We start from the raw sequence: 20,877 nt of genomic DNA, 5'->3' as shown, positions 1-20,877 counted from the left end.
ACCATGTACCGTAACACTATTTTCTACGAACCTATTTCGTTTATCAAATTATTGGAAAAAGACATTTAGGTAGAAATTACTTTTCGTTCTCATTTTACAATGTCAAAACACAAAAGTAGCGATGAAATTCTACATTTTTGTCTAATAAAGAATTTCATCTCTCTTAATTATTTGGACTTTAAAACCTTAACGGCCTGTTTCACCCCTTCCTGATAAGGCTATACACCAATTAACTTGACAGATCAAGTATAGAGAATCTGTCAAAAAAGTTGTGAACAGCCTATTCGGCACTTTATCAGAAAGTGGTGAAACAGGCCCTTAGTCTCAAAATAAAATGTCATAATTTTCCTCTCAAAGATTCCGACGGCGGACAAAAATTAGATCCTTAAGGGTCTAAAATTCTCAAATCAAAGGGATGAGAATTAAGGAATTCGTCGTGGATGATTAAATACAGTATTTTCCAAAGAAATTGAAGCAAAAAAAGGTTAAAATTGCTAACCTAAGTGGGCAATGTGTAATTTACTTTCAATTGGTGGTCAAACTCGGATCGGTTGAATACTATTCTCGTTGCTGTAGCTACGTTTTTATCGCAGTCACTGGAGAATTTTTGAACAGTCTGGGTGTGAGAGTGTTTCTTGTATATTGTTTACTTTAATAATTCGATGGTATACTCTGAGTCTCTGAGCAATGTAACCGCTCTTCAAATACAGAGTAAGGTCTGTTATGATTTGGTAGAGCTAATACGCCTGGGGCTACAGTATGAGCTCTACTAGATCATAACTGACCCTAAAGGAACTCGAGATCTGAATGTGTCTCATTGGTACACACCAGAACTTAGGATCGAACTTACAGCCTCATCATCGAAGGTCTACCCACTAAGCCACGAATGCCTTTGATTTTTTTTTCTATGGACGCTTCACACCACTAGTAAGTACCTGAAGGACTTGTGTTACGGGTACCAGACAACGGAAATATATTTAATACTCTTATCCTATACATATATTTAAGATTTTTATTATATAATACACATATTTTATACCCAGGAACTTTTTGAAAACTTTTTGTTCCGTCGGCGGGATTCGAACCCGCGACCCTCGGCTTGAGCTACCATCAGCCCACCAACTGAGCCACAGAGGTCGTCGTTGATTAGAACTTTAAGGCTGCGTTTCCATGATTACCAAGGCTTGACCACAAGCACAAGCGTGTAAAGGGAGTGTCTGGCTTGGCTTGCGTGAGCTTGTGGATGCATGTATCCGATCCGGTGTAGTGTCGGTTTTTGGACACATATCAAAGGGCGCTTGCGGCAAGCGCTTAAGACGCGTTCACACGTTGGCGCGCGCTTAGTAGCCGCTGTGAAAGGTTAAACCAAACGTAATAGCCGACACAAGTTCGGTTTTCGCCATGCTTGGATGAACGTAATACACTGACGCATTCACAAGCGTGTAAACGACTTCCAAATGCCAAGCGAGATTTGTGGACGCTTGTGCCTTGTGGATGCTTGCCAAGCCTTGGCAAGCATGGAAACGCAGCATTATATTATACTAGCATGGAGTAATTTTTCCGCAATCGCTTTTCAATCCTCCATCAGCGTTGTTCATACACCGTTACATTTACAGTATTATGTATATTACGTCCGGTATACGATATCCGTGTTGTGATAGATCGTATATGTGCATTATGCTAATGTAAAATACTGTAACTATATTGTTTTATAGTTAATTTTGATCTAATGGATATGGGCGCTAGTACTGTCGAAATGTTACTTGCATAAGCAGTAAATATTCTCAATATTTGGAAGGTTCCAAAATACTATTTTCCTAATTCCTATCTGACTTCTCAAATCGAAAGAGTATTTATTCATCTATGAATTGAATAAACAAACCCCAATGTAAAAGTAAGCTGCTTAAGGTACAATTCCGTGCATCGCGACAGTCGTAAGCCGCGCGCGACCTACGACTGTTGTCGGCCGCTCACGACAATAGTCATTGTATGAAAATGTATGTAAGTTCCTAACTTTGACAGACGCGCGCGGCCGACCACAGTCGTAGGCCGCGCGCGGCTTACGACTGTCGCCATGCACGGAATTGTACCTTTAAAGACTAAAGTCAAACTGTAGCTGGAGCCAGGAACTGTAGAATAGACCGGCATACTACTCAGTCACGACAAGCAACATGTAAGCCAAAAATATCCCCTAATATCTTAGTTATAGCCAAATATCTCCAGAAAATATTACACGAACTTAATGTTACTGTCTGTTTGCCAAATGTTGCCTCCCCGAGAGTAACACCCCCCAGTCTCGACAGATGACCCATTTCTGAAGGAGGCCACGAACGCCGAAGATAATTCGCGCGAATAGACGCTTATATGAAAAAAAATCTTTTGGATGAGAAAAAATTCTGTTGGAAGGCACCAGCAAGGAATTATTGTCCGCTGCAAATGAAAGCAGAAACACTTTGCCAGCATTTAAAACTGGCCCAGAAAGAAGTTTGGACCTCGCAGACATGACGCAAGCATGGTTTATCTCCCTTATCTCAAGTACATAACTGCATAACAAACTGAAGAAATCTTTCTTTCGATTCTCATTCTTTCTAGCGAAGTATGAAAATGTTGAAGACATGTTGTTTGTCGTAAACAACGGCGCTTCGATCTTCCGGCTTATAATAAAAACGATTTTACAATTGAAAATACAATTATTTTTATGTCGATATTTTTGTTATGTGGAATATACTTGACATTTGTATATATCTAACATACTATAATATGCTAAGCGGGCTAGTAGTGCCTCTTGCCATGATCACACCTACCAAGTAGAGTGGCGTAACAGACAATTTGATTGTCCGAGAGCAACGTCTCGGCGCTCTATCTGGTAGGTGTAACAAAGCCCTTTAAACTGGCATGCCAATTTAACACGCGCGTTTAGTCGCCATTCGCCACGTTTCATGGCCCCAATATGAGTTATGTCTTCACTCTTCCAGTTGTGTCGCGGTCGTAAACGAAACCCCAGATTGGCTTCTTGAACTCAAGCAAATGGGGTTATTGCCCGATTATCCGTGATTTAATTGTCGCGTCTGCTTGCAATGGCTTTTCCTAAGTCTCGAGTGTGACTAATGTGACTTATGTGTATGAGTCTCCGTCACAGGATAATGAAGTTGTGATTCTGAAGTGTCAATTGATGGACTCTGTTCGTTGAGGTAGAAAATCTTCAAAAGATCATCCAGATATTAGGGGCGTAGCTAGGAGATTTTTGCCCACTAAAAAGCCCTTAGCGCGTCTGCTTCAATGTTGTCAGCTCTAGGATCTCAAATATAAACTAAATGACGCACCGTAGCGTCTAAAATGCGGCGCGTTCGGCGTGTGTGTAAGCGAAAAAATAGTTTGGTGGAACCATTTTCTTTGACTTAGGTACTTTATCCATAGTAAGGTATTTCGTTGATGTATTCGAAGCTGATGAACTACAAGAATGAGGGAATGCCACCTGCTTTTCCCTGCTTTCATCGGAACTAACCACCGTGAAGCTAGGGAGCATGTTTCGACAGTACAATACTCGGTGCGCGGTATGCAATCGGTCAATCGTAAGGACATTGAAGTAGGAAGTGCAGGGGTCGGGCGGGGGCAACGAACCCGAAGGTCGACGTCTAGGCAACTTCTAGCTATCCATACTAATATTATAAATGCGAAAGTGTCTGTTTGTTTGTTACCTGTTCACGCCAACAGCTTAACCGATTTTGCTGAAATTCGGTACGGAGATACTTTGCGTCCCAGTAAAGGACATAGGATACTTTTTATCCTGGACAATCTATAAAGCGATAAACGAGTTTTGGCAAAAGGAGTTGCGGGCGTCATCTAGTTGGTTATAGGTCCACGTTCAGCGGATGGAAAGCTATGATTGCTCTATGTGCTGTCGATTATGGACTTTCATAGACTAACCATATTAACCCAACTTTGTTGAGAGGGTTTTGAGCGATTGCGAAGCTGTACAATTATTGATGTAGATTGTGGGCTATTAAAGAAGAAGTAAATGTTCCACCCAACTTCGGGTGAGAGGGGGCCGAGACCGCACATTTTGTTGGAATATAAACAATTCATGTTCTTCCAAGGGTTTCAAAGAATCTCAAAATTGGTTAAGCGGTTTACGCGTAAGGAGGTAACAGACCGACTGACAAACTTTATGGTACGGTAGGGATATGATTGGCGGTCGAAAAGGAAGATCTTCCGACCGACCGAGCTGTCAGGCCGAAGCCAACTGACGTTATTTTTAACCGACTCCCAAAAGAGGGGAGGTTATAATAATATAACCTCCCCTCTTTTGGGAGTCGGTTCAAAAAATCCACTTCAGATTTTTTTTATTACTTAATTTATTTTTATTTTTGCAAGTTCAACGATTACTCCGCCGTTTTAGACGTATACACTATACGTCTTTCCGTTCTCCAAAACTTCGATAGTGCGATGCAGGATTGTGGCCCTAATTGTAGGTACCGCCACATTGTTGTAGTAGGCCGTAGTCTAGGTAACGAAACCGATAGGTGTGTTAATTCTAGGGTTTTAGGGCAGGGTGCTGCGGTGGGTTTTTCTGGATTTTTATCGCTAAAATAAATTGGGGGTTGAGGGTTGCCAAAGCACAGGTGACAGGCGTTATAATATTTCCACCGGTTTTCTGATCGCATGTCGCATCATCTCAGGAACCGTTCATTTTTCCGGAATAAAAAGTATTATATTATGTCCTTTCTCGGGACTCAAACTATCTCCATATCAGCAATTTTTTAGAGGTTTAGAGGTTTGGGCGTGAAGAGGTAACAGAAATGACTTTTGTATATTCCAGTATCAGTACCTATATCAGACTGCTCTCTCCTCTTTCATAAAATATATTTGTACTTTTGATCACAGTCTTACGTGTCTTATGTGTCTTACGATCACAGTCTTTTTGCGTGAAAGGGCAACAAATCTAATCCACCATTCATCTTTTTATCCACATTTATCAAAATATAATCCATCCACTCTATTTCCTAATCCACATCAAGATCTACAAATTACTTAAAGTAAAATAATAGGGATGATGACAAGGTCAAAGATTAGCGAATTTTGTTAAAAAAAAAAAAAGAAATCACGGTAAAAAATAAGTGTTCCCAAAATTGCAGCTTGATAGCATTTGTATTTTTTTTTGTTATGCGCCTTCAAAGTTGGATATTCAAGTCGATTTTTTTTTCAATTAAATTTCTTAATATTTGTATACAATTCGATAACTTATGCAATCAAAAGCAACTTTTGTTATGAAACCACTTTCATAAACGCAATATTTAATATACCTGTCGAACAAAGTTGTCTCCCGATGCGTACAAACTACGAAAGACTGACGTCATACTTTCGTAACACTTTGTATAGAGCGTTTCGGGCAGGTCTTTTTTATGAGATATTTGAATTGTCATATCTTGGTGAATTTTTAAGCTATCAAAGTCATTCGTTCAACGATGTTTCTATTTTTTAAGTGTCTTTCAATTACCGATAAGAAAAAAAAATAGTCATCATGCCTATTGTTATCTTTGTAGTTTTCTGGAAGAAACTCCGATTTTCAGCGAGCGCCATATATTGTCGTCGTTAGTAAGTTGTGTAATTCTGTTTCTTGCGTTGGCACCGTACGCCTGACCTACTGGCCCCAGATGGCTAATATAGATTTAGGTTCTGTACAATTTTTGAGTTCTGTAAAAGTTTAATTTTTAATGTACTTAGTCAAATCTTGGCGATTTTCCCAAGCCGATTCTTCTCGCCTCAAATTTTTTGTGATTTATTATCCATTCTTTTGATAAATTCTCTGTTGGCTTACGTTTTTGATTCGCTGCCTTCAAAATCTTAACCTCAAAAACAAGGCTGTTATTTAAGGGATAGGGTTATGGCCTAGGGACGCTTTAGTTTGGCAAAAATTTGAACCATGTTATCATTATATCGTATTCTTACTATTATTAGTAAAGGTGATGGTGAAGATTGAAATGACTCTTGACTTGAAGTCTAAGAAGTTAGGTAGACCCTTTTATCGTTCGATATAACCCTTAACCTCCCTAATGAGACCCATCTCACTCTTTAAGACAGGCGCCGGACAGGTGCCCGACAGGTTTGTAAAAATAAACTCCATTAAATATTAAGTCTAAGTACTCGACATAATCCATACTTCCATTCTAATAATAATAATAATAGTTCCCACACCGGTTTCGGTGACGGTGGCCGGTTTCATTGAAACCAGGCCAGCTACGCAGGAGTAATTTTATAGTGCCCAAGTGTGTGCGCAGTACACAAGATCACTCTCTATTCCTTTACTCTCATAACCCAGTGGGACGGAAGACCGACACGACCGGCGAGAGATCAGGCGCAGGACCGACTTTTTACATGCCCATCCGACGCATGGATCATCTTACTTGTCAGACAATCAGGTGATCAGCCTGCATTGTCCTAACCAAACTTGGAAATAACATGTTTCCAACGCGGGAATCGAACCCACGACCTCCGAGTCAAGAGCCGCGCTCTATACCACTAGATCACGGAGGCGTTAGGCGTCTCCATACTAATATTATAAATACGAATAGCGTGTCTGCCTTTCTGTCTGTTACCTCTTCACATGTCTAAGTGGCTGTACTGATTTTTCTTGATCAAAACTTACACAGGCTCTAGAGTCTGGACCTCGAGCTCGGACCGCTCGTGCTTATGGCCTTGACACATCTCTTTTCACACCATTCAATCTTTTGACTGGTTTACTCGTCTCATCACTTGCAAATATTATAATCGTGTAAGTACTAGTATTATAAATGCGAAAGTGTGTCTGTCTGTATGTCACCTCCTCACGGTTAAATCACAAACGATTTTGATGACAATAATTGGTATCGGGTCTTTGGGACCCGGGAAAGAACGTAGGATAGTTTTTATCCCAAAAATGTACGGATCGATTTTAGCGCAACGGAGTTGCAGGCGTCTTCTAGCCGTGTATAAACGTTCTCTATGAAGAGGATAATTCAAGTAAAACTACTTTACTGTGCTCGGCGAAACATGGCGGTCATTGACTCACTGTCAAAAAATTATCTTTTCCATATAAAATGCGATAGACACTGAAGTGTCAGATGTTGTCAATAGCGGCTTTGTGTAGAAAATGACAAGTTTTTGACAGGGAGTCAATGACCGCTACCGCCATGTTTCGCTGAGTACAGTAGATATTATTTTAGTATGTGGCACGATTTTATAATCTATACTATCTATACTAATACTATAAATGCGAAAGTCTGTCTGTCTGTCTCGCTTTCACGCCAAAACTACCGAACCGATTGTAATGAAATGTTGTATACAGATAGTCTAAAGCCTGAGAAAGGACATAGGCTACTTTTTTACTGGAAAAAAGGGTTGTAAGGTGGTGAAAATACGAAAATTTGTTCAAATTAAGTTAGTTCCAAAAATTCATACTAGATGGCGCCGTGCGTCTCTTACATCGCGCTAACGCTTGCCCAACATCTTTCTATAAGAGGTGGTATCATCATATATTACAGTTTCATTTTTTTTTTCAATTGTTATTTCTTTTTTACGTTATTTAATAAGTCAGTACTTTATATTATATACAGTGACGTAACCTTAAACCTATCAATGATAAATAGTTTATGGGTAAAGTTGTGTAATTGGGGGGCTAAATAAGCTTTAAAATTTGACATAATATATAAAGTTTAATTTAAAAAAATGAAATATTATGTGCACACTGCACAGCTGTTTTGATTTAAGGGGTACCAGGGTTTTTTTTATAAAAGCTTTTGACACCAATTTTGTTGACATCGCGCGCTATAAACTGAAGTCCACGCGGACGAAGTCGCGGGCAACAGCTAGTTGTCCATAAGCAGAAGTCCTAATTCTCATTTCTCGATTTGCGACTTGTGAATTGTGATAGTGACTTGCGACCTTGGAAAATTATATTTTGCAATGCAATAATGTGGGTGTGATATTTCTACATATTTGATAGTTTTTATTACATAACTGTGTGCGTGTATTACATTCATCATCATCAGTGAGATGATTATTGCTCCTAAGTACCTGCGTATGAAGTATCAGAGCCCTCCCCCTCCCCCTTTTTTCGCACGGGGAAATGCTTTACGCATTCCGGATGGCTTGGGGATATCGGCCGGGGTATGTAGGCAGTGGGACTCCCCAGTAGGGTCTACCCACCAAAACCCCATGGTGCTCTACTCCCCGATTATGGCGGAGTTACGGGTACGATAGAACCTACCGCAACGTAAGCGCCCCCCTAGCGTTGTGGAGTAGGTACATTGTGGCTGCCATACATGCTACGGTCTACCAAAGAGGACACTTGTGCAGGTATGCCTGCGCAGGTAAACCGGAATATGTGTGGGAATAGACCTGTGCAGTTTTTTAGACCGTAGCGTGTATGGCTTACATTTCTGACTTCTGGACTATTTGCATGTCGCCTTTATTACTATTCCATATAAAAGATCAAAAATATCGAAGGCTTCCGTACCGTATAGAGCCAAAAAGACCAAAATATGTTTAAATCTATGTTTGTTGTATGGGAGCCACTCTTATATATTCATTTTAGTATTTGATGTTATAGCGGCAAAAGAAATATAAGATCTGTAAAAAATTCAGAAGTCTGGCTATAGTGGTTCTTCAGATACAGCCTGGAGACAGACAGACGGACAGACATTAAAGTCATAGTAACAGGGTCCCGTTTTTACCCTTTGGGTACGGATCGCTAAAACGACATAGACATTCGAATATCTGCGTCACCTTTCTTCCATATCCGTTAGCTGAACTCTCAATGCGAGCCGGATGAACTATTACGTCATATTCATCTCGCGGCCTCCAAACATTTACTTTGACACTGTTCTTTGGTTTTTAGGGTTCCGTACCCAAAGGGAAAAACCGTGACCCTATTACTAAGACTTCGTTGTCCGTCCGTCCATCCGTCTGTCCGTCAGTCTGTCTGTCTCCAGGCTGTAACTCAAGAACGGCTATAGCTAGACTTCTGAAATTTTCACAGATTATGTATATCTGTTGCCGGTATAACAACAAATACTAAAAACAAAATAAAGTCAATATTTAAGGAGGGCTCCCATACAAGAAACGTGATTTTTTGGCCTTTTTAGCTCGTAATCAATAATGGTAACAGCTAGGCACTTGAAATTTTTACAAAATCCTTAATTATATTTGTACTTTAATAATTCAAAATAAAATTAAAATAATGTAAATACCCATACAAAAAACACAATTTTTTGTCTACTTTCGCTCTATACCGGTACGGAACCCTTCGTGCGCGAGTCCGACTCGTACTTGGCCGATTATTTGTATGTGTGTGAAACGACGTATACACTATAGAGTACTAGATGAAGCCCTCATCTCCGTTGCTCCGAAATACGTTTATCGCGTGGATACCGTACATTTTTTCCGGAATAAAAAGTGTCCTATGTCCTTTTCCGTCCCTCCTATCCTAAAACCAAATGTTATCTTAATCGGTTTTACCTTTTAAGCCTGAAAAGGTAACAGACAGACACACTTTCGATACGATGCGGTCCGGGGGTTGGATTGGTAGAGAAGTACGAGAAAGGAAATGAACAGTAACTAATGGAAAATCAAATTTTCTTTAAAAAACTTAAAGTCGACACTTGCGCTAGTTAGGGTTAGATATCACTTATCAGGCTCTCGCTAGTTTCTTGTGTAAAAGAGAGAAAAGGCATGATATTTAACAAAGCATTAATTTCAACTCGGATTTGAGCAACTATTAACTTCTTTTTAATAATTATGTATCTAACAACAAAAACTTTAAATCAATAACATTTTTATTACAATAATTATTAATTATACTTTAATAGCCAATAGCCAATAAAAATAAAATTTTATTTGCAGTACGATTAAATTTAATTGAAATTAGCTACGATATGAATGGTTCAACAATATTCTACAATGTATTTTTATCGGTGAAATTGTATATGTTGATAACATAATAACAGTATGTTTAAGGGCTGATTTTTCAATCGTCAGATAAATTTTGCCAATAGAATAAATTTGGAGTTTTGACAGGACAAAAGAAAATTTTCAGTATTATATTTATTCTTTATGTAAAACTTATCTGACGATTGAAAAATCATCCCTAAGTGATATTAATGTAGCATAGTGAAGGGTCCCATATACAGAGAGGCCGATCCTTCGGACTGATAGCAAAAGGCCCCCCCCTCATACTAAGCGGAGAGGACGATCGCACTGGTGCCGGTTAGACTGCTAGAAGGCTGAACTGCGGGGCTAAAATGGTCGCTTTGGAAAATCACATTAAGAATATGATTCATTTTTTTTAATCGCAAAATGCAAGTCTGCTTGCAATTCATGTCTACAACTCGACAAGTCTTTAAATGAAAGTGTCGAAAAAAGGATCTAACGCTGCCATTATACAAAAATGTCATTTTTGACAGTTCTCCTTTATGAGCAGCGCCACCGCCCACGTTCATATTTAACCTCGTCGCACTGTAGTAACTCGTACTAATTTGACTTTTGTCAGTTTGACAGTTTTGACAATTTATTGAGAGGAATTGCTAAATGTGACCATTTTAGCCCCGCTGGCCGGACTCGTTGCATTCCCTGTGTGTGGCACGGTCAAGTCGGCCTGCGATCATTCCGATCGGGCCGATCGGCCTCCGCGGTTTTAAGTCCGGTTCAGACAAAGCAGTCCGAATCGCGCGATTGAGACCTGCGTGATTTAACCGCACACGCCATACTGTTTATTACAAAGGCATTGTAGAGCCATACGGTAGGGCGGAAACGCGCGTTTTCTGCTGTGTCTGAAGTTGCTCTAAATTGTAAAAATATTAAAATAAACCTGGCCTTTTAGATCTATTTATAAAATACCTCCTTGGCGTGAGATATTTGGTATACCTTTCAAAAATTACCATAATTTAATGTGGCCTGTGGGCCTTTATGTCCTATAATAGCGTCCCATTTCATGTAATGCTATAGCTAAGATCTATGGAAGATTTTCCACAAACTCTACCTCTTAGATAAAATACGTACCAAAGTCCTGTATATTTCTTCTCTGGTCTTTTGTTGATTGCATACTGCATAGCCCACACTTGACAACAAGCTATAAAGATGCAATTGTATTAATATTAGCTCTATTGGACTGGCGCCCTTTGTGATTGGACGCTCAAGGCTAGATTTATGTCTACGTCATTTTGATGTCCTCAATTCCTCATATCCAAATGACTGAAAAAAGATCTGTTTTCTCTTATAGATATCATTACAAAATTCAAGTTTAGTACAAGTAAGGAAGAAATTTTCAGGGCTCTGAGGCTCATAGTTAGGGTGGGTATGTTCCCAAATATACTCCAGTATATTTGGGAACATACCCACCATTCTTGACGCCATTCTTGACGCCTTAAACGTTATTCTTTGTTCAAACCTACGCGACCACGCCACTGCTAAGCGAGCGTCAATACAAAACACATATTATTTGACAAGTTGTCAAATGTGTGTTTTGTATTGACGCTCCCGCTATTTGACAAGTTGTCAAATGTGTGTTTTGTATTGACGCTCCCGCTTCGCAGTCGCGTGGTCGCGAAGGTTTGGCCCTAAGCCTTATGGTGTTGAAGTCCTTGAATATAATATTATAATGATGCTCTAAACTCTAAAGCAGCCCAAAGTAGGCGATAACGCCCCCAAAGTAGGCGACAACGCCCCCTTGTGGGCGCTGAAGGTCTAAAGGGGGGCGGGCGGTACGGGACCCGGAAAAAAATGGGGTGTTCAGTAGAGGCTTGGGGGGTGATTTATTTCATCGGAATGCATTTCAAGTTGAAACAAGGGGGGCGCTAAAACAATCTTTTCTCAAAGTGGGCAGTAGACAAAATAAGTTTGGGAACCCCTGTTATAAAGCCTAAACTTTTGGTTCCCTGGCCTCGCCCCAAAGACTTTGGTACCAAAGTCCCTAGCCATAAGCCTAGTATTAAGTATGACGAGTTTCTAATGTGTTATATCTTTACAAGGCGCCGCTGGAGCGAGGATCGGTAAGTCTGTCAGTTTAGCGGCTTACGTTCCGTTTCGTTTTGTCCAGAGCATCCAGCCAAGATGTTTCCTTTATCGCTTCTTTATAGAATAGCCGATCAAAATGTGTGGAATTGACATAAGCGTTCGATAAAATAAAGTCGAGATTCCACTCATGTTATGTCTATTCCATACATTTTGATCGGAGATTCTATAAAGAAGCGATAAAGAAAACGTCTTAACTAGGGGCTCAGTTTGTTTTGCGACACGCTTTTGGATGTTATGTTTTTGTTAGATTAGAGAGCGAACCAACTAAATTTGGACAGAGTTCTGTGAAACAAACCACGTGACGCCGTGTAATGACACGGTTTCACCCACACATGCAACGAAACTACGCCGTAATCTGTAAGATGAGCTATTGCAGTGGTGTGTGTATGTGTGTAGTGGTTTAAGCATGTAGTGCGTAGCTTTACTCACACTACATGCATTTAACGGCCTCACTTTTTCTTTCACAAAGCTCTGTCTAACTTTATTGGGTTTGAGCATTATAGTGTGAAGTTTGTTACCACCATATCACAATGTATTTAGATAGATGTAAATGTCGTACTTTACTTTGTGGACCACCAAAGTAGATTTTTCATGTTCTAACATAGTTAGAACCACGAAATTCTGTTTTTGCTGGTCTCAAAAACGCCATAAGGTGATAATATTTCAAAACTATTGTTGACTAGATGACCCGGTGAACTTCCACTTCCACACACTTCCACGAATATTTTTAGACTAAAATGAGCCAAGTCCATTCAGCCGCTCTGCAGTTAGAGCGAGAGTAACAAAATTGAAAATTCAATTTTATTTATATAGATTAATGTTGGTACAGGGACTTTTCATAACAATAATAATTTAATGCCGTTGCCCGATAAGATTTGTAAATGTGTAAGCTGGTGACGAAAGCAATATTTATCAAAGAAAAAGTTATTATATGGTCCTACTATTATCTTGCAAGAAAACAAAAGATAATTTCGTGATTCACGGTACAGCCATTCCTCATAATGACAATGCCAAAATAATAAACGAAAAAAAAAATGCAGTTGTGTTGCAGTTTCGGTATGATAAACGTCAAACCTGTCAAATATCTAAGTCGCTTTTCGTTTGAATTTGTGAAACCTAAAAAAATTAAAGGGCAAACGAGCAAACGGGTCACCTGATGGAAAGCATCTACCGTCGCTCATAGACACTATCAACATATCAGAAGAGTTGTGAGTCGTCGTCGTCGACGAAAGAAAGTTGCGGGATTTGACGTAATATCACTGAGTGTATAATAATGTGATAATATCATAGAGTATACATTATAGCAAGCTATAGAGTGCTTCTAACAAGGTATGAACTGTAAGCACGAGTGTGAACATATTTTCCTATAAGCGTCAAACGATGACGCATGGAACATCACTAGACTTGCGTTATACGTTTGACAAGTATCTATAGAACTTCTGCTTACGATCGGCACAACGGGGAACGAGCGATGCGCGCGCTCTATAGCTTGCTAATGTATACTCTAAGGATAATATGTCATACATTCCCGATTTTTAACGTCGAGTTGAAATTATCGAAGACAACTTGACTAAGGCACGTGATAATTAAAAAAGATGAAGTTTCTTACTGCCTCACTTGGATTTAATCATTACTTAATTTTAATTCACTTAATGAAGATATTGACAAAAAGGTCCATATATTTTATATGAAACTCTTCATTGAATGAAAGGGTGAGCGCGGAAGAATAAAGTTAAGCATAATATTATATTGAGTTGACGTTAAAAATATAAGATGACGTACTATATCGATTGTGATGGTGTCGTATAACTTGTTGCCATAACAGATAGCTGTCTGTTCAGTTTTTATGTTGTGTGATCTATGGAACATAGTGCGGGAGGTGAAGGTGACCGCAAAAAAAATTCTAAACAAGAGTAAGATGGACGAAATGCATGAAAAAGATAAATTCCCAAAACGCTAGGGAATTTTCCTATATATGCCCAAAACGCTAGGGAATTTTCCTATATTTGCCTAAAACGCTAGGGAATTTTCCTATATTTGCCTAAAACGCTAGGGAATTTTCCTATAGACAATATATATTTTTGGATAAACGCCCAAAGATCCCTGGCATTTGCTCATCTACATCAGCAAAAAAAGTCCTATTCCTAAATTGAATATGTATTGGTAAGAAGTTATTCTTATCGTACACAATAATAATAAGAGCATCTAGCCAACACGTTTTCTTTATAGTAGTTTTAAGTTTATATAATTGCCGTTCAAAAATGTATGGAATAGATTAGAGTCTACATTCGACTTATGTCATGTCAATTCCATACATTTTGACCGGCGATTCTATAAAGAAGCGAAAAAGAAAGCATATTGGCTAGGACCTCAGATTAAATGTTATGTTGAATTTTAATAAGTCCTATACATGTAACAACTTACATAACACAATATCGTTCATGAATAATAATTGCTTGTATGAAATATTCATTTATGACACGAACGAAAACAATTTCACAACAGTAATAGATTGAATTTTTCAAACGTGCGGAATGGTTGAGCTTATGTCTAATCTCATGCGGCATGCCCCGTGCCTCGTTTACATAATCGCCTGTAAAATTTAGCGCCAACTTTACCGTCTGTTAAAGTTAATTCGTTTGTTAAAATGTCATGCTCTCTCTTTCATTAATATGAAAAAGGAAAGAGATAGGATAATACGATAACTTAAATGGGCGTTGGTGAAATTGGCAGTGTATATCTTATGACGCCTGTTATTATTTGGCGTTACACCATGTTTGTTTCATGTTCAGTATCGTAAATATTAAATTTAGCCTTTATACGCGTTTTTTTATCTTTTTCTACACGATAACCTAGCAAAAGAAATTAAAAAGATATTATTCAATATAACAAGCTGTTTATGAAGGGTCAATAATTTTTGCGGTCACCTCCTAGACTATTTCAATACAAAATAGTGAATACCCGAAAACTGGTTATGTATTATGGATTTTACTATTTTTATTATCCTTTTATGTTCATTCAAGTTAAAAAAAGTTACATAAGATGTAAGTGAGTGAAGTTGGTAACTAACTTTTTCAAAATGCTCTTTTTTGGCATAAATGGAGGCTTAGGACCGGAAATACAAATTATTTGGATTTTATGTATACTTTAACAACATAACATGTTTTTTAATTGCAAATCATTTTCCGGGTCCTACAGCTTCCATTTATGAAAAAAACGAACATTTTGCAGTTTAAGTTACCAACTTTATCTACTTACGTCTTCCTATGTTTCCCAGCTTCAAGAAACAAAGGAATTTATAGGAAGGAAATATGTCGTTCTAGTTCTATATTCTACCTGTACCAACTTAATAAGGTCTTTTGTCCTTATTCATTTGACCGTATAGGCTGGCGATATATTGTTGACAAACAATCCGATAGGCTAAGGCATTGGCTTGCAATATAATATGACCTTGATGCCCTAACTAGGTTAGGTGCACTTTAGATAACGCACTATGCACGATCGCTTTCGGCCTGGGGCCGTACCACGAAACCGTTTTGAGATTGAAGATTCAAACAATCGAACGAGTCCTACTCTAACAAACGTGAAATGACGTTGTTCGAGCACTACGCGGCACTCTCGTTCGATTGTTTGAGTCTCAAAACGGTTTCGTAGTAGGACTTCTGTTTACATATTATTATACTACTGAGTAAAGTGGCGAGATAGTGCAAAGCACTTGGTACGTTTTGTATGGATTTGGATCTGGCCACTTTACTCGGTAGGTGTGACCATGGCATATCTTGGGATTGATTAAACCTACCTAGTAGAGTAGAGTGGCAAGACAGTGCTTTTGGCCCATTAAACTGTAGGCCTACTACGAAACCATTTTGAGACTCAAACAATCGGACGAGAATGCCGCGTCCTGCTCTAACAACGTCATTTCACGTTTGTTAGAGTAGAACGCGGCATTCTCGTACGATTGTTTGAGTCTCAAAACGGTTTCGTGGTAGGCCTAAAGTTTAATGGGCCAAAAGTACTGTCTCGCCACTCTACTCTACTCGGTAGGTGTAAACAAGCCCTTTATGTCATTGCACGAACGCTGTTTTGAATTTGGAACGTTTTTTTTTTTTTTCGTTTTGCTGTAGCGTGTGTGTTTTGCCATTTGTCACTGTTTTGTTTGTGTTTGCACTCGCAACAGCTTGACATTTGAAGACGTGAGTGGAAGACCGAAGAACACAATAAGTAACAGTAAAAAAATTGCCGTTTTTTTTTGCATAATTTTATGTGCAGCCAGATATAATATTAGCCAGGTGATGAAGTAGATAAGTTACAAGGTTTGTTAAAATTATAAGGGAAAAAGTGAGCAAATGTCCGTATGTTACAAAATGTTACTTATCGTTTTCATCCACTCACGTAGACAAGATTCCTATTATAGTTATCCTGCATAAAATAAAATAAAAAATTGAGCTTAATACTTTATCGAAGTACCTTTACCTTCAGAACTAGATACCTCATTAAGAAACCGCGACCGAAACTCCATAGTTGCTGGTCGTTCTTACCTCTATATACAAGGGGTTATATACAAGGTGTAACAAAACTAAGTGATAATACTTTAGGGTGTGTATAGGTCCCCACTCCCCTGTGAGTGTAACGCCCAGGGCCTCAGGGACAGTAAGTATAAGGACGTAAAGTGAATGGATTTAAGAGCTCATGATAGAGGCCCTGTGTGGAGTTTACTGTGTACAGCGCTGAAAGAGTAACTTTTTTACATTTGTATGGGAAAATTCATGATGCTGGGACACTTGTCCGTACAAATCTGAAAGAAGTTTTAATGCCGGTACTTTCAAAGTGGGCTCTTCATAAAAGACACATACACACCATTAAGTATCATTACTTTGTTTTGTTATACTTACCTTGTATACAGGAAAACTTTATAAAATGACGAGTCTGATTGTCGCTGGCTCTTACTCTATATAGAGAATTAATCATTTGATGGAAGTTTATGGTCCACCACACGCTGACGGCTTTATCACATTAGTCCAACACGTTGTTTAATGTTACGAGCTAAATTGAACCGTATGTTATGTTGTTAAAGTTTAATATTGTTATAAAGCAACCTTGCTAGGTACTTTTAGCATGTTCAGCTAAACTGATTTATTTTCATAGTCTGTACCTCTGTCTTATAAAAGCGACATACTATGTTATTGCTATTAGTTTGTTTTGTCTCTGTCTGTCTAGCGGCTCATAACTTATCAGACGAGGTGAAAACATGATTACAATGTATTTGTGGTCTGTGGACCTTCTTATTAGTAAGGAGGTTACTCTCAAAGTTTGTATTATAGTCTATAAAGACAGTTTTGTAGATAAGTACAAAACGCTTAACGCGTTTACACAGGCTGTATTGAATGACGTATTTCAAATCATTGCAATTTGTTTAATATCCACTTTATATACCATTATTTACGGTTCAATTTAGCTTGATAGTTGTGTAGTGTCATTACGCCTTGCATGTGATTTGTGACGCTATGACGTTGTGAATTGTGATGAAGTACCCGTGACATTACTGTGACGTTGTTGTGACGTAGCAGTGACGGCTGTGACGTAGCGGTGACATTGCTGAATGCTGTGACGTCGCCACGCCGTTGCCGCGCCGTGATGTAACCGTGACGTTGCCGTGACGTATAATGTGACGTTGTGCCGCAGGTTTCGACATGTCCCCGTTCATCCGGCGGTATGCCCGCTACCTGAACGAGAAGGCGCTCTCCTACAGGACCGTGGCCTTCGACTTCTGCAAGGTCAAGCGAGGGTAGGTGGAATTTTTTCAAACGGACTTTGACCCATCGCACATCCCACCACTGTATCTCCAGGATCGACTGTGGTATCCAACAACGAAAACCATATTTTGCTGTTTTGCAAACGGCAATTTTATATACCCCCGCTGGTGGAAAGAGTTACCCTGGCTGCTGCTACCATCAGGCAGTCCACTTTTAATCGTCATCGTATTAACTGAATATATCCTGCAGGATACCAGGTTTTCCACGAAATAATGATTGTTTTTAAGTATATAGTAGAATAATTCTTATGAACATTTATACGCCTAATCAATTTCCAAACGACACATTTAATGAAGTTGCCAGATCTGATTATGACAACAAAGTTTGAAAAAACTATTGGATTTGACGTCTTCCAGGAAGTTCCTGTAAGACGTCAAATATGAAAATTGGATAACATGGAATTTTGTATAACTATAGGAAGTTAAATCTTAGTAATGCTGTTAATGTGTAAACTATTTATTTGACGTTCATAAGTGTTACTGTGTGACCTACATGAATAAATTATTTTGATTTGATTTGAAATCCCATAGTTTTGTAATCATTATTAAAAATGCCAACTTGTGTGAAGGTCTCTTATTCCATTTGCAGCAAGGAGGAGGGTTCTCTCCGCATGATGAACGCGGAGAAGTTGCTCAAGACGCTGCCGGTGCTGCAGGCGCAGCTGGACGCGCTGCTGGAGTTCGACTGTACCGCCAACGACCTCACCAACGGCGTCATCAACATGTGCTTCATGCTGCTGTTCCGTGACCTCATCAGGTGAGATTATCCCTCAGCGAGCAGGGTTTAAGATTGACAAGTTGATGGAACCGCCAACAGCATCATCAACATGCCCTTTCGTGCTGCTGTCCTGGGACCTCATCTCCTCATATCCCGTAGCAGGTGGGTTTGCAGCTAGACGCTCTGCTGGAGTTGGACTTGGAGAGGAGGAGGAGAGCTCACCAACGTTGTCATCAACAAGTTCTTTATACTGCTGTTCTGTGACCTCATCAGGAAAGATATCAGCAGCAGGTGGGCTCAAGAAGCTGCCGATGCGCAAAGGGAGCTGAAGATTGAGCCGCCAACAGCATCATTAACATGGGCTTCCATGCTTTGGTTCTGACTTCTGACATGACATCACAAAGATTTTTCTTAAACTTGTTACCATTTGGATAGTAGACTAGTAGCATGGTTTTGACCAAACCGTTTGTGATTTAAAGACCGTACGGTACATATGTTCCATGTGTCCATGGAAGTTTCAACCGTGACATAACTTGAACTTTGATTGATTCCAGACTTTTCGCGTGCTACAACGATGGCATAATCAACCTCCTGGAGAAATACTTCGATATGAACAAGAAGAACTGCCGCGAAGCACTCGACCTTTACAAGAAATTCCTCATACGTATGGACAGAGTTGGAGAGTTCTTGAAGGTATGACCTTGAACTGACTATGCTGACCATTTGGACTGGAATTATGCGAAAACCCTCTAGAAAAAATGCATGAAATTTCTGATAACGCTACATTATAACGACATTCTGTATAGATCCGAAACACTTATTCTTGCTTTTGTGATATCTATCGGTTGTTATGGGTCCTTTGGTGTCACCGTCTGCCTTTTTAAAAGTAAAAAAATAATAACAGATTAGTCAAGATAGTACTTTTCACTCCATTCATCTGACCATGTACTTCTCAAAATCCAGGTAGCAGAGAACGTGGGTATAGACAAGGGTGACATTCCAGACCTGACCAAGGCCCCCAGCAGCTTGCTCGACGCCCTGGAGGGCCACCTCGCCACCCTTGAGGGCAAGAAGGGCTCCGCTGCTAACACACCCACACAAACCGCTAAGTAAGTTTATAGTTTTTTATGCCGTCTGTAACACAGACAGTATTTTGTCAGGCTTGACAGATAATATTTGTAACGTGAAGGAAAACATCTGAAGGATTCCCACACATTGTTGGCTCCAAAGTCTAAACGCATTGACCAGTTCATTTCTCAATTACTGTTGGAAGAATAATTCTGTATGTGTTTATGCACACGTAAAGCCATTAAAAAATACTGGCGATGCCACGATACCAAGAATCTGTCGGAAAGAAAAACAATTGACTAAGTGGGCCCAACCTGATGCACGATGTATCTTTTTTACAGCGCCCAAAAGAACGTGGCGAGCGTGATGGGCGCCCTATCGTCCACGTCATCATCATTCGGCAACGCGGCCGCGTCCGCCCGCCTCGACAACGGCCAGCTGTTCATTGACGACTCGCTCAAGCAGCAGGCACTGGCCGAGGAGGAAGCCGCCATGAACCAGTATAAGGTACGTGTACGTGAACGCTCGAGCGTGTATGTGAACGCACGAGCGTGTATGCGTGCGTATATTAACGCTCGGGCGTATATGAGGACGTGTAAGAACGCTCGTGCGTACATGTGGGCGTGTAAGAACGCACGAGCGTGTATGTGTGCGTATACGAACGCAAGAGTATTAGCGTGTGTGCATATACGCAGACACGAACCAGCGTATGTTTGGGCTTTTATACATCCACAAGCATCTACCTAAGTTTGCGTATAAATCTGCTAACAAGCCCATATTTCTGCACACGCACGTTTGTATATTTATGCGTATTTACACACGAGTGTCTAAGTGTGTAGAATAAGCAGATGCACGATTGAATGCGTTCAGAAAATATTTAAAAATATATATTCTGAATAATTTTTTTTGAGTTGAGTTGAGTTCACATAATAAAAGCGAAAACGCAAATTTAACGCGCACAGATCATAGTGTCATCCCTTTTTCTTGATTGATTTGAAAGGGATGACACTACGATGTTGCCACTTTTTAATTTATTCACTTTTTGACAGACGTCATAGGCTAGCGTTGCTATACAATTATTTATAGCAACGCTATGCCTTATTGTATACCCTTACCTTATTGTTTTTGTTTAAACCTCTGAATAATATAAACTGTTACTTTATACCATAATATAATGTGTTTAATAGATAGTTTTCCAACCAAATAATTATTTTATTGAAAAAGCTTTTTA

General features: G+C 39.5%; 1 protein-coding gene across 10 annotated transcripts in view; it reads left to right on the top strand.

The window, feature by feature from the left end:
* LOC121736289 (phosphatidylinositol-binding clathrin assembly protein LAP) overlaps positions 1–20,877 on the top strand; it is a 54,835-nt gene that overhangs the window by 21,943 nt on the left and 12,015 nt on the right. For 8 of the 10 annotated variants that reach the window (XM_042127395.1, XM_042127390.1, XM_042127389.1 and 5 more), the window contains exons 4-9: positions 12,003–12,023; positions 17,731–17,833; positions 18,450–18,617; positions 19,133–19,271; positions 19,542–19,687; positions 19,988–20,153. In XM_042127395.1, coding sequence (XP_041983329.1) covers positions 12,003–12,023; positions 17,731–17,833; positions 18,450–18,617; positions 19,133–19,271; positions 19,542–19,687; positions 19,988–20,153 — 743 coding nt within the window. The remainder of the gene's footprint in view (positions 1–12,002; positions 12,024–17,730; positions 17,834–18,449; positions 18,618–19,132; positions 19,272–19,541; positions 19,688–19,987; positions 20,154–20,877) is intronic. The other 2 variants (XM_042127392.1, XM_042127388.1) reach the window with 1 other exon arrangement.

Source organism: Aricia agestis, chromosome 18 (assembly GCF_905147365.1).
Source record: "Aricia agestis chromosome 18, ilAriAges1.1, whole genome shotgun sequence".
Lineage (NCBI taxonomy): Eukaryota > Metazoa > Arthropoda > Insecta > Lepidoptera > Lycaenidae > Aricia > Aricia agestis.
This window is presented reverse-complemented; position numbering and strand designations above follow the sequence as displayed.